The 15,246-nt window shown below is 41.7% G+C and overlaps 1 protein-coding gene across 3 annotated transcripts in view; it reads right to left on the reverse strand.

The window, feature by feature from the left end:
- THSD7B (thrombospondin type 1 domain containing 7B) overlaps window positions 1–15,246 on the reverse strand; it is a 539,966-nt gene that overhangs the window by 438,380 nt on the left and 86,340 nt on the right. For all 3 annotated transcript variants that reach the window (XM_050969171.1, XM_050969170.1, XM_050969169.1), the window contains exon 2: window positions 8,393–8,557. In XM_050969171.1, coding sequence (XP_050825128.1) covers window positions 8,393–8,531 — 139 coding nt within the window. In that variant the 5' untranslated portion in view covers window positions 8,532–8,557. The remainder of the gene's footprint in view (window positions 1–8,392; window positions 8,558–15,246) is intronic.

Here is a 15,246-nt window from a genome sequence, read left to right on the forward strand (position 1 = left end):
AAACCAGCAAGTGCCCCATGGCTCCACATGCAAAAGTTGAGAAAGTGTCTCTGCCAGTCTGACCTGGGGAAAGATTTCTTCCCAACAAAATATGTAAATCAGTGAGATCCTGAGCATGTCAGCAAGACCTGCCAGACAGACATCTGGGAAAGAATTCACAGCAGTAACTCAGAGCCTTCCCCATCTAGTGTCCCATCTCTGGCCACTGGAGAGATTTGCTAATAGCAGTCACAGATGGGCCGCATTCCGTTGTAGGCACTCATGTCATACCATCCCCTCCATAAACTTACCAAGCTTAGTCTTGAAACCAGTTAGGTTTTTTACCCCCGCTGCTCTCCTTGGAAGGCTGTTCCAGAACATCACTCTTCTGATGGTTAGAAACCTTCATCTAATTTCAAGCCTAAACTTGTTGATGCCCAGTTTATATCCATTTGTTCTTATGCAACATTAGCCCTTAACTTTAATAACTCCTCTCTCTCCTTTTGTGTTTATCCATCTGATATATGTATACAGAGCAATCATGTTTCCCCTCAGCCTTCATTTGGATAGTGAAAAGAAGCCAAGCTCCTTGAGTGTCCTCTCGTAAGGTAGGTTCTCCATTTCTCTGATCATCCTTGTAGCCCTTCTCTGCACCAGTTTCTGTTTGAATTCATCTTTCTTAAATATGGGAGACCAGGCTGTACACAATATCCCAGATGAGGTTTCACCAGTGTCTTGTATAATGCCTGGGGATGCAGCCTTCAGATTGTTTCTTGCAACTTGGCCAAAGTAATTCCAAGCCTCCTCTATATTCAGCCCCTTGAGTTTCTCAGTCCAGTTCACTTCCCTAACTATTCACCTTAATTTTTTTAAGTGTTTCCCTTTTAGAATCAAGTACTCTATTTGCAGACCTGTCTGTGCTTATCCTTCCATTTAGTTTAATCTGAATTAGCTCATAATCACTCAATCCAAGGTTGTCCTGTACACCCAGTTCTTCTATGAGGTCCTCAGTTTGCAGAATGACAGCTGTTTAATTATAGTCCCTTTCTTCAAACCCTGAGTCTCAGAGCTGATGCAAGGTGACCTTCTGCTGCCTGCACTCAGGGTTCTTTCTATTAGTTGTGTGGTGTCTCAAAGGAGAGGAGGAAGACTCACTGCCAGAACTCCTCAGTCAGAGCTTCTCCCATTGTGACAGGGCAGTGCTTCTCCAGGGAAATGGCTTCCCTTCTCCCCTTTTCCCTGGGCTGTTGGACCTGTCTTTATATTGCTGCTTTCCTCAGGATCAAGCTCAGCAGTGCCTGAGGTGCGGAGATAACCAGATCCTGTACTGCTCCAAAGCCTTTCCCCTGCCTAAACCCTGGACTGGGATTTGCAAACCCCATCATGCAAAGCTAATTCAAAAACCATTTGTACAACATTACACGGGAACCAGAGGATTTTTGTTTTGTTTTTCAAATGTAACACTTAAGATTTTGTGACTCTCTCTTAGAAACACATTATGAAGGAACATAGGATACTGGATCAGACCTATTGTACACCTAGTCCAATATCTTATTTCATCTGAATTTGTTGAGCATCAACATTCAGCCATTGGGTGATGTTATTATACCTTTCTCTGCTAAATTGAAAAGCCAACTATTAAATATTTATTCCTCTTGTACGTTCTTATAGACTAATCAAGTCAACCCTTAACTTTCTCTTTGTTAAGCTAAATAGACTGAAGTAGCTCAATCTATCACTATAAGGCAGGTCTTTAAATCCTTTAGCCATTATTGTGGTTCTTCCCTGAAACTTCTCTAATTTATCAACATCCTCCTTGAACTGTGGACACCACAACTGGGTACAATATTTCAGCAGTAGTAGCACCAGTGCCAAATACAGATGTAACATAACCTCTCTATTCCTCCTCCAGATTCTCCTATTTATGCATCCCAGGATCACATTAACTCTTTTGGCCACAGCATCAACTGACTATCCACCATGACCCCCAAATCTTTTTCAGAGCCTACTTCCCAGGATAGACTTCCTCAATCAGGTAAGTATGACCTACACGTTTTATTCCCTAGATGTATACATGTACCTTCAGCTGTTTTAAAACACATATTGATTGCTTGCACCCAATTTACCAAACATTTAAATTCACTCTGAATCAGTGACCTGTCCCTTCTTCATAATTTACCACTCCCTCAGTTTGTGTCATCTGCAAAACTTTATCTGCGATTATTTCAGTTTTTTTCCAGGCTATTGATAAAAATGTTAAAAAGCATAGAGCCAAGAACAGATTCTTGCGGGACTCCACTAGGAACACACATCGTGATTTCCAGTTTACAATTACACTGAGACCTATTAGTCAGCCAACTTTTAATTCATTTAATGTGTGCCATGTTAATTTCATATTGTTATCATTTTTAATCAAAATGTCATGCATTTCAATCAAAATCAAATGCCTAACAGAAGTCTAAGTAAGCAGTATCAACACTATTACTTTTATCAACCAAATGTGTAATCTCATATCAAATTGGTTTGACGGAATCTATTTTCCATAAACTCACGTTGATTAACAAAAAAAAAAAGGAAAGTAATATAATGAGTGCCAATCAAGGGTGACAAATATGGCAATTTTCTGAACAAACCTTGTTGAATTAAGCTAAACGTTATTGAATTAAGTTTATATATCATTGTGGGGCAGGGATTGTATGCAAGTATGCAAGGGGAAGGTGACCAGATATCCACATTTTATAGGGACAGTCCCAATATTTGGGGCTTTGTCTTATATAGGCGCCTATCACTCCTCACCCCTGTCTGGATTTCTCACACTTGCTATCTGGTTACCCTATGGAGGGGGATCACAGCCCTCCAGGAACAAAGAACAGTGTGGTGGGATTAGATTCACTCATGTGGTAACACCTCCAAAAAGGTACCACCACCTGGAGATACTTGCATATACTGGTTCAAACTGTATTCTCTAGAGACCAGCAGACAAAGAAAGGACTTTTGGATAAATAACCTGAGTTTAAACTGACTCGGGGCCTGCTTTCTGAGCCATAAAATGGATAGGACCTTCTGTCCAAGGCAGGGCTCCAGTCCTGCCTGGGAAGGATTGGACCTGTTCTTGGGGTTGCTTATTCTGAGCAAAAGGTGTTATGAACTTGTAACCATAGGAAAAACCTGTGTGGGGTTTGAAGAACAGTTCACCTGCCAGTGACCTCATTGGAGCTGAGGTGATCTCTGGCAACCTTTGAGCATGCACCTACATTCTTTTATTGCTTTTAATGCTCTGTAATGCTTTTACTTTAAGAATGCACATGCTTGTTTGGAAAGACCAAAGTGGTAACTTAACTGTGGGCAATTACACTGTTTATAGCCTCTGAGATGAAGGCAAAGCAGGCCTGCTTAGACAGTCTGACTTGCTGAGGAATTCAGTCTAGGCCGGAATTGTGCAGCCTGGAAATACCTTGGTCAGGAGGGAAGGGAGACATGTCTCAGCCCAAGAAAGGTGACTGCTGGGAAGCTGAAAGCCTAAGAGTGGTGCCCTTGCTGGACCACAGAGGAGGAAGAATACAGATGAAGTTGCTCATGCCTGTGACATAATTAATTATATTTCCCTCCTTTAATTCTTTGTTAAATTGAGTCCTGTATCAGCCACTCCAGTATCTTGCCGAGGCTTGATGTCAGGCTGACAGGCCTATAATTACCAGGTCATCCCATTTACCCTTTCTAAAATATTGGCACATTAGCTTTCTTCCAATCTTCTGGAAATTCTCCAGCATCACACAATTTACTGAAAATCAGCAGGTGTAATTAATATCTTCCTAAGTCATTACTGGAATGGAAAGAATGATTTTACTCTATGATGAGACTACACCTATTTTTTCCCCAAAATACATAACAGATATCTGTTGAACACTTTTGCCTTTTCTGCATTAGTATTGATAATTCTACACCATTTCCATCTAGTAATGGACCAATATTATGGTCAGAATTCTTTTTTGTTCCTAACACACTTAAAAGCTCCTTCTTATGGTCTTTAATTATACTGGTCATAGATTTCAACTTGTGTCTCTCTGCTTTCCTTATTAATTTTCTACAATGCCTAGCTTCAGATTTATAGTCATTACTATCAACTTCTCATTTTTTATTTTTTGTAGCTGCCTTTATTTCCCTTCTAAACCAGGTCATTTTTAAAAACTAATTCAGCCTCTTTCCTCAATTGCTAGAGGAATCTATTGTCATCTATTAAGTCCTTAAACAATTCCCAATTATTCACATTCTTCTGATTAAATTCTTCTCCCAGTTGATTTGACTCAATTGTTTTCAGTTTTGTGAAATAAGCCCTGTTAAAGCATCAAGTGTGTGTATATATATAAATAAATAAAAATAAGCACTGGTCTGGACTTTATTTTATAGGAGGTCTCGTATTGCCAGTAGTAAAACATCCTTGGATGTTTCTAAATATTGTAGATGACAATTTCCAAACTCAAAAGCTAATTGGAACCAACACAGGGGAATTCTACCTCGTATAGACAAGTAACATTGTGTGATCTGTTGGTTAGGTATTATTTAGAGTTTCCAATTTAACATGTGGTGATTTGGCAGGGTTCATTTGCCTCTAGATCAGCCACAGCATCACAGTTAATTTGGGAGTGAGGACCCCCAGGTATGCAAGACAGACACTCACACTTAGGCAAAACCTTTTGAATCTACAATAGCTTTATTAGCATAGTCAGCAATATCACAAACACTGTGACCTAGCTAAGCAGACAGAGATAATACAAGCATCCAGAATTTGCCTACTCACACCATCCTTTGCAGGGAACCTTGTAGTAGTACAATGACCCATGAATGGTCCTTCAGCTGGTAGGCTCCAGGTGTATGGGCCAAGTGCCACCTTATATTAGAGATTGTGCTAATACTAACTAAGCCTAATGCCTGTTCAGTACGGGCATCAGCCCCTTTTCCTTATCTGTTTTTCCATACCCTACTAACGTTGGGATGCCCTTTTCCCATCAGTTAATAGGCCTTTTACTTCAAGTTTATTATTATTAATCAGTTAGTTGACAAATGCTGATGTGGTTAACTTAAAATATCTAAAGCCAGTAAAAAGTGTCATTTTGTGGTTAGCAACAATTGCCTATAACAGCAATCTATCTTGGGATATAGGGTCATTTACTGGTTAGTTGCTTGTGTCAAGTCTTTAAACCTTAGGCCTTAGATAGTTTGGCTAAGCTATTGTTTTACAGTTTGGGACCTGTAGGCTTTTGCATTACGGCATTAATCCATACCTATACCTTATTTAGCATATGCCTGTATAGCAATAGCAATAGCAAGAGGAACTGATTAGAGAACTAAAAATTAACGGTAGCTTATCATGACTAATCACATTTATATTGTGTAAACTGAGAGATAGGTTATAACCATTTATGTTAACGTTCCAAATGTGTGAATCATGTTTCAGTAATATCAGCTCGATTGAATTTATACTCACAAATGAGCAATGCCAAATCCTCTTGTTTGCTACTGAGGTTCCTAGCATTGATGTACAGGAAATTAAAGAATCTCTTCTCTTCACATCCTTTGGTTCCGTTAATTTTGTTCTCAACTTCTTGATTCTGCACTAAATGAGTGCTCATATCTCCTCTCTTTTTACCCTCCCATTGTGTTATTTCAGTTTAATAATATTACCCTCCTGACTACTCGAGCCAGCCTGTTCTTGAGGAGATTGGTTCCATTTCTACTGAGTCTCCTCTTCCCATAGAAGAGGGTGGACCAATGTTCCACAAAACCAAATCCTATACCACTTACCTAACCAGTGGTTCATTTTTAGAATCTTCTGCCTTCTGTCTCCCTTCACTCTCGGGACAAGAAGATAACAAAGAAGATCGCTTGGACATTATTCTTCAGCATGCTTCTGAGTTCCCTGGTCATCTCTTATCTGCGATATATCCCATGATGCAGTGTCATTAGTGCCCATAAATGGATCCTTGCCCATTAACTTCAGAAATTCCTCCAACTTCATGTGAGTGATGTCTCGTGTCTTGATTCTGGGAAGACAGTACACCATCCTGTTGTCTGTTTAACCTTTGCAGAATGTTCTTTTGATTCTTCTGAGTGTTGAACCTCCAGCAAGGATCGACAGACTTCCTTTGACAGTTGAGGAAACTCTTTATGGGCAAAACTGATTCTTAGAGGTTGGGCTTAGCTACCATGCACAGGCATGTCTCATACAGCTTTCCCTTCCCTTAGACCCCCTGGTTCTTAAGAGGTATCTTTTACAGTTTAAACATTGAAGACCTGGTATCAACTTGAAGCAGTGGTCGATTCTGGAGTCTCTGCCAGTTGATTGTGATCTCGAGGTCACTAAAAGTCTGGCAGCACAGCAGGGCTCAGCAGGCTGCCTGTCTGCCGTGGCCCCATGGCACTCCCAGAAGAGGCTGGCTGCTGGCACATCCCTGCTGCCCCTGGGTGGGGGCTGCAGGTTCACACACTGCCCCTGCCCCCAGCACCAGCCCTGTAGTCCCCATTGGCCAGGCGGCGCTTGCAGGAGTGAGCGACGCACAGAGACCCGCATTTCCTCTTTCCCCCAGGGGCCGCAGAGATATGCCAGCAGCCCAGCTGCTTCCAGGAGCAGCATGGGGCCAAAGAAGGCAGGAAGCCTGCCTGAGCCCCACTGCACCATCAGCCAGGAGCCTTCTGCAGTAAGCGCCTCCCAGCCAGAGTCTCCACCTTGCACCCTTCACACACATCCCAACCCCCTGCTCCAGCCCGAAGCCCTCTCCTTCACCCAAACTCCCTCCCAGAGCCCACCCCCCCACCCTCTCCTGCACCCCAAAACTCTGCACCAGCTATAAGCCCCCTTCTGCACCAAACTCCCTCCCAGAGCTTGTACCCCTCACTCCTTCACCCTAACCCCATGCCCGAGGCTCAGCCAATGCACACCCCATAGTTGAGAATGTTACACTGATTTGTGACAATCCCTGAAGGATTTTGGATCTATAAACCACAAACGAAACTAATAAAAAGTAAAATTCATGAACAGTCCAGTGGATTCTATGAGATTAGGTGCAATGTGACCATCTGACCCCTGCACCCAAACTTCCTCCCAGAGCTTGCACCCCTCACTCCTGCACCCTAATCCCCTGCCCCAGGCTCAGCCTAAAGACCCCTCCCACATTCTGAATCCTGGCCCCAACCCAGAGCCTACACCTCCTCCCAAACCCCAACTCCCTGCCCCAGCCTGGTGAAAGTGAGTGAGGGAAAAATGGAGTGAGTGGGGCGGTGCAGCTCCTGGGTTGATCTTAAATTCAAAAAGTGACTGTGTGTGTAAAATGGTTGGACACCACTGACTTGACCAGGAGGAATTCCATACAGCTAAAAGCTTCCTCTTCTCTCTAGTAGCCACAGTCCACCTACCCTCCTCTGTCTCAAATTGCAAAAAATGTAGATGTGACCTCTTGCCTCTGATAGGTATGAATGGCCAGGCCTGCTTTCTGGCTTTCTGTCTCCCAACTCCTTGGTGGCCAGCTTCTTTCTTCCTTGAACCTGGTGTACTTGATGTTTCCTGAACTGGGCTGTCTAGGAACTCCTCAACTTCTCTGTTTCTCAATAGTGTCTCTATTTGCCTGTCCAATCCAAGAAGTTTCTCCAGCACCGGCTTTCACTTCATGTGTAGTATGTCCCTTCTGGCTTCAGGCAGGAAATAAAATAACGCACATCCATTGCAGGACACTCACAGTTCCATCGCTGGCCATCTTGAAACTGCATGTAGGAGCAGAACCTGGAAGCAAAGCTTTTCACACTCCTGCTCTCAACTATCTCCGAAACTCCCCTAGTAGCTGCCCCCGTTTGTGGCTCTCAAATTCACCCAACAAGATGTGTTTTATATCAAGTCTCTCTGTTTAGCCCAGTTCCATCCCTCACCACTAGGAAACAAAGGACCACTCAAAGACTTCAAACACTGGATCTGATCAAAGCTCCAAGCCTCATGGCCTTTACCAAGGCACCAACAGACAGATATGTCTCAACTGCTTACCCAAGGCCTCATGGCCCAGCTATGCAGCCTGTTCACAGAGAACCCACAGATGGAGCAAAAGCACCACTCACTAAGTGCCACCGCCTTCCAGGACAAAGTCTCCTGTTTGCTGCCTCTGTTCAAGTGATAGTATTATGAAAACCCAGACTATACCAAGTGTCACTGTAGGGTACAGCATTTCAGTGAACAAAAAGATGAAATAAACTAAAGTAGAGGGGAAAATATATGTATATATACACACAAATAAATAAAACTACATGAAAATACTATTAGGACATTTTTCTTTGAGAATTTCTTACAGTGCTAAGTCAGAGTAGGAATAGGTAACAGACTTCTTAAATCATAGGAACTAGAAAGTGAATAAAAGAATATGTTGATTCCTACCTGTTTTCCAGACAAATTGATGATCTTTCCTGGCTTCCAAATCAGTTGTTTGCAACATTGACAGCACAAGTAAAAGCAAGATATTCCTCATGCCCTGCCATGCCCAATGAGCAGAAACCAAGAGATCCCTCAGAAACATAATTCAGTCTCTTGTCTTCTCTAGTCCTAGATTTGGAAGAAAAGGCAAAATTAGTTTGCTTAAAATACATAGTAATAAAGCAGAGCACTCAGGGTCAGTACTACTCAATACACATTGCACAACCCCTTCTCTGGAGCATAGTCTGTTATGTGGGTACTTTAGAGATGGTACATGTAGAGATACGTACTTTTAGCTCTGGAGGCCCCTGGTTCAATTCTAGGTATCAGCCAAAATGGTGGCCATTACCAATGCCCTTAGTGAATTCCTAAAAAGCAATTTGCTAGTGTCACAACTTTAAAATTCAAGACTTTCGCCACATGTCATGTGAGAGCCTTATGCAACACTTTTTCTCTCTTCGATCTATTTATCTTTAACATGTCCATCATCCATGATATCTGGTATTTTATAATTAAACAAGCCATGGATGGAGACAGATTCAAGTTGCAAAATTCAGCTCTAGATATGAATCCCAACTTCCATGAAGCTAAGGACACAGACACAAGATTTGGATTGCCAGTTCATTTCTGCATACTGTAAGTAGATGATACAATTAAAAAATGGCATTAGAACTAAGAACTGAATTTTGATTTGAAAGAGAACATTATACAGAAATCTTGGTTTCTGCTCCTACAAGATTAGCTTTTGCATTTATATTTCCTGAATTCCTACATTTGTACCTGATCATTAGTCCCACATTTCCTATGTCAAAGTTTCACCACTGGGACAGGGAAAGCAGAGTGATAAGATTCTTCTGCAACATGTTATTGGCATCATTCGGTGCCTTTCATTAAAGTTATCAGATATTAGAAGTTTAGTTCTGAAATTCCATTACATTTCCAGCCTTATAAAAAAGCAGCATTATTACAATACATAATACACAGTATGGTTCTTGATAAGAAGTCAAAGATAAACCTGAAAATAGTGGATATACACTAAATCTTTTAATTTGGAGTTTTATTGAAATTACTCAAATAGTTTCTATCATGATAAACTCATGTAATTATAGTTAATCAGATATTGACTAACTGCTGTGGAGGATACATTGTTGTATCTGTTTAGCTTAATTCATTTTTATATTTTAGCTGCATTGCAAAACCTGTAAAGATATCAACTTGAGCTTTTTACACAGGCAAAGTAATGCAGGCAATGTAAGACGCTTGCATTCATGGACTTTTCCCAATGTTTTGGGGTTAACGTTAGGACCTAGACTTTCAATTTCAAGAACAAACATTGCACCCTGAATTGAAAGGAAAAAAGAAAATCCTAGTCCCTGGTCTAGAGCTAAATCCTAAATCTTACAGGGTCAAACAAAGGACCATAAGTGGCCTCGTAAGCAAGTTTGCACTGGGCTAATCAAGCCCAAGAAGCCAACCGGGCCTGGTATAGAAGTGAGACGTAGGGGCTCTGCACCCTACTCTTTGGAAGAAGGATTTGGATCCAGTGCATTGCAAATGAGATGACTTCAGGAGAGAGAGTGACACACATACCTCAATTCCATGCCAGTGGAAGCTCCAAAAAAGTTTTTGTTCCATTTCAGAATGAAAACTGCAAGTTTCAGCCAAAAAGAAATTCAAGGAGGGCGGGGGAGAGAAGAGATAAGAAATCATATGTGAGAGGTGGGGCTCTCTGGGTTTCCAGGCTCCTTGCTGCTGAGTTGGGAGCCAAGTGTTGGTGAGAGCTGGGGGTCCCGGGGCTTTCAGGATCCCATCTCTGAGGCAGAGAGCCTAGAATCCCTGGCATAGCAAGGTTGTCTAGGCACGATCCAACGATCCCTGGTCCTGAAGCTCTGCACCATGGAGCTGCCCCAATGCCACAGACCCTGGAAGCTGCAAGAGACCCTGAGCTCACTAGGCAACTTTCCAACATAAACTTGCCTGTGACGAGACTAGAGTTCAAATCCAAACTGTTCTTGTGAAACATTTTGGGTTTCACAAACCAGCATTATCTGGTGAAGTTCTATTCCACAGGAAAATTTTTGGCCAGCTCTAACACTAGGCCATCCTGTAATTAACTCTACACAACAATCACTCATCTGGACTAATCCTCCTCACTCCACAACAAATATCAAGGGGCACCGCTTCCCCTCATGTCATTCCTAGCATCACAACCTCCACGACTGATACTATGTATGACAGATGTCCTGCGGTGGGGGAGACTTGGCAGGGTTTGGCAACACTGGTTCTGTGACATTCTGTACCTTGGGGGAGCACTCTGTAACCCCATATTCCTCATTTATATACAGTTGTGAAGCCTGCCTTTTAAGGTATCGGGGAAAGTTTACGATCTTCTTAAAGTCATTTCTCTAACCATAAATGTATATCGTTAACCCATATGAAGTTATGAGAATTACGTTGTATGGTTATCACTAAAACATACTGTAAATTGGGGATTCGGCCAGATATTAGCTCCAGAGGCAACAGCAAGGAAAATAGCCAACACTCGCGTCGGCTGTCAACCAACCCATCAACAACCACTGTCCAGCAAGGGAGCTACAATGCAATGACTCACCTGCATGAGGCCAAAAGAGGGGAATTGCTCAACCTTGCCTGGAGACTCACCCAGACGTGCCTGGACTTATTTTCCAAGCACACGGACTGAGGTATAAAACCGAACAGAGGAGGCCCATGTTGGGCCTTTCTCCTTCACCCATCTATGCTGCAATCAACAAGGACACTCTGAAGACTCCAACTGAGGGAACTGGCCCAGATTTCAAAGGTGAAATCTGTGTACTATGAACTGCAATATCCAGTGGGGTGAGAAAAACTGCTTAGTCTAGTTGTTGCCCGGTCTAATAGGGAGGAGAGTTTAGACTGTGTGCTTACATTTTATTTCTTTTGGCAACTAATTCTGACTTTTTTGCCCATCACTTAAAATCTATCTTTTGTAGTCAATAAATTTGTTTTGTTTATCTTTACCAATGAATTTGATGAAGAGTTTGGCAAATCTCCTCAACTTTCCATTGATGAAGTGGTGAACCAATTAATAATTCTGCACTGCCCATCTCGAACAGTGCAAGATGGCATATTCCTGAGGTACAGTGCTGGGAGCTGAGGGGATTTGGCTCTGGTGACTTTTTGTGTGTGATTCATGAGTGGCTCTGGGAGCATTCATGTAATCTAGCTGGGTGTTGGGTCCCCACATGTGGTTGTGCTAAGTGATAACAGCACCTGGAGGGGTTTGCTGCTGGTCACTAGCAAGGCATTGTGAGAGAAAACCCAGGCTGGAGAGAGTTCGGGGGGCACAGAGGTTCCACAGTCCCAGCATGCACGCTGGGGATCCCGTCACAAGTTCTAATCCTACAAGGAACTTAAGCATGTGCTTAAGTTCAAGAATGCAAGACATCTCTCTGAATGCAATGGGCCTGCTCATAAACTTAAATTTAAGTACATGCTAACGTGCTTTACTGGATCAGGGCCAGAGTGCTCAGAACTTTGCAGGATCATGCCCTGTGCAGGCACTCTGCTGCTGACCCTCATGAGACCTCTGTAGGTTCAAATAGGACCCAGCCAGCACTCCACATTGTGGAGCTGAATAAGGCCAGGATAGGGACTTTATCTTTCCACTAGAAGATATTTCACTAAAGACCCTAATCCACAAATCCAAGGAAACCTCAGACAACACTCACTGCCAGTTGTGGTTTTTCAGTTTGTGTTTTTTAACTCAGGTAGCACTCATCAGCTGCCTTTTGACCATACTTTCCCCAGCTCAGAATTGGAAGGTTTAGTGTGTAGCAGTAACTTCCCAAGGGTAGGAGACTCCTGCCCTAGTCAGGAGGCTTGGCATCTGTTAGTTCCTTGAGAAAGACTACAAAAATAACAGCCTGCTGTTGTCTGAGGAGTACAGAGATTATATTAAGTCTGAAAAAGAAACTCACAGGAATAAATTAAAGACCCTGAACCTGATTCCCATCTCACTTACACTAGTGTAACTCCACTGAGTACACTGATTTACACCGAGGCAAGAAAAATCTGAATTTGTCCCTTTATCTCAGTTTGTGTAACACAATTTGAAACACTAGCAGTTCTGTGCAGATATGATAAAAAGTTACCACACAGGCAACATATGCCATCCACAGTAGCATGAATAAATTACATTACGAAGGCCACCAAGATTTCACATCAAATTTAGTTACTGAATATCTCAAACTTCCAAATGTGAAGGCATAGTTAACTGTGAATTGGAAATACAGAGAGGAAAAAAATCTGTACTTCACATTTTAAAAAATAATTTACAGATTATTCAAACTATTAATTCTGATCTGCACTTCATGTTCATGATGCATGATCCTCATGATCCTCATCTGGGGAAAAAAAACATGATATTGTTTTTTTTCCCCCAGATGAGGAAATTAAACTTCAAATCACAACTCAAATATATATATTTTTTTCTCTCCTCCAAAATTCTTTTACTGTATTTTCTTTTCTGGTCACTTATAGGTTTCTTTCTCCACTTACTCCCAAATTTAAAAAATGGCCAATTAGGAGAGGTAACAACGATTTATATAGTCCACAGTTATCCAAGACAAACTCATTACCTAAAATAATCTTGTGCCCCAACACTACATATGCATGTGCTTACGTTTCAAGTACAAATCATCCCACTGACTTCAGTTGGACTATTCACATGTTTAAAGTTACATGTGCATAATACTTGCAGGATAGGGACATCACATTAAACATCCCCTTGATTTTTCCAGCTTATTCAATGTCTTTTATGACATTCTTAGAATCATAGATTATTAGGGTTGGAAGGGACCTCAGGAAATCATCTAGTCCAACCCCCTGCTCACAGCAGGACCAATCCTCAAATCCCTAAATGGCCCCCTCAAGGATTGAACTCACAACCCTGGGTTTAGCAGGCCATTGTTCAAACCACTGAGCTATCCCTCTCCCCAAAAAAATTAAAGGTCATTGAGTACAGCCCCCTGCCTTCAGTAGGCAGACCCAAGAACTGATCTTTGCCCCAGAACCCTACGTGGCCCCCTCAGGGATTGAACTCACAACCCCAGCTTTAGCAAGCCAATGCTCAAACCACTGAGCTATCCCTCCTTATATCTGAGGCCCCTACCCATCCTGTATTTTCACACCATGACAACAGTGGCATACAGCTCAATCCTGCAAATACTCACATTGGTACATTTCTCATGACATTAAAATCAAGACTTGTTCCAGTGCTACACTCATATGTTTGAAGGATCAGGCCCACAGTGTTTACATTATATTTTTAGCTGATATTAAAGATCAGTCGGAATGTGAATAAAATTGTTTGCATGCACGTGTGACAGTAAAGGTTCAAAATCCATTTTCTTTGAAATACCTTCCACTAATGGAAACTGCATTGTAACAGATGTATTATCATAAATGCCAATGCCATCTTATTAGTGAGCATGTATTTAAAAGACAGTACAGTAAAAATGGCTAACTAGCAGGAAGTTTCTTTCTTTGTTTTTTAATTCTTCCCTACCCACCCACCTCAGATTAAAAATGAAAATTTACGCAACAGAATGCAGGCTGCAGAAGCCTACCACGTACCACAAAACTACCACAGTCCCTTTAGAGGTGAGCAACTATAGAGCACATCAAGGGACTCTGTTCTCTTTGTATATTAAAAATTCTTATTTGGTTATTAGAGTCCTGGATTTTCTAGTAAGAAATTGGTGACCAGACTCTGGCTTTCCCTGCATAGATGGATAGCAAGATGAAGAGGCTGTAATGAAACTTGCTGCCCAGTCCCACGCATGTAACCAGAATGCTAGTGCTTGCACACCCAGAGCACAAGAACCAGAGTCCCAGCAGTGCTAGACACTGCTAAAGCAGCAGGGTCTTTGGCACTGCTGGGTAACCAAGGCTATGCCTCTTTCTGCTCTCAACAGCAGCCAGCCATTAGTGACCAACACTGGAGGAAATACACAATGAATGCACTCTGTTACAATAGTATAGTAATTGATGTTTCTGCAGGTACCCCAAAGAGAAAATAACTGAGATCATTACCACTAGTGCAGTACCCCTTCACACTCCTTGCAATGACTTCTGACGTCATAAATCTAGCCCTGTTCTGTATGAATTTGTGCAATATTTGTTACTCAACCTGAAAATGAACTGGCTGAAGTCTGAAAACCCAAGTCAGTTAATTCACTCTTGTCATAAGGAAGTATAATTCCCTTTGAATTCAGTAGGAGTTGTGCCCACTTTAGCCATGGTTGAATTTGCCCTAGCATTTTTCTTTGCAATGAGAATACTTACGAAGAGGGTTGGGAAAAATTACATTTAAAAAACATCATGCAACTAAAATAAACCAGCACAATTTTAACAACAATAGAAAAAGCACTTGCATGTCTTATATTTGACCTGAAAATCATTTGATAATTGTCCAGCACAAAACACTTTAATGATTATTCAATTCCCTTAGCAGAAAAAACAAAATTAAAAACAGTAATAACAGTTTGCCTGGAATGCAGGGCAGAAACTCATCACTTATTCATCCTAAGATTTATAGATTTTCACTTATCTTGACCTTTCTGAAATGTTAACACCATGTACTACTAAACTCTGCCCTGCCTTCTGCAAAAGGTATTATCCAAAGACTAATCCTATTTGATTCTTCTTCAGCAGATCATAGCTTGGAATGGTGCCTGTCAAACCACCCTTTACATGTGCCATAGATAACCTGTGATAATCAGCGGATCAAAGGTCTTCAGGTAAAGTTATTCTAAATT

Source organism: Gopherus flavomarginatus, chromosome 10 (genome assembly GCF_025201925.1).
Source record: "Gopherus flavomarginatus isolate rGopFla2 chromosome 10, rGopFla2.mat.asm, whole genome shotgun sequence".
In the NCBI taxonomy this organism is placed as follows: domain Eukaryota; kingdom Metazoa; phylum Chordata; order Testudines; family Testudinidae; genus Gopherus; species Gopherus flavomarginatus.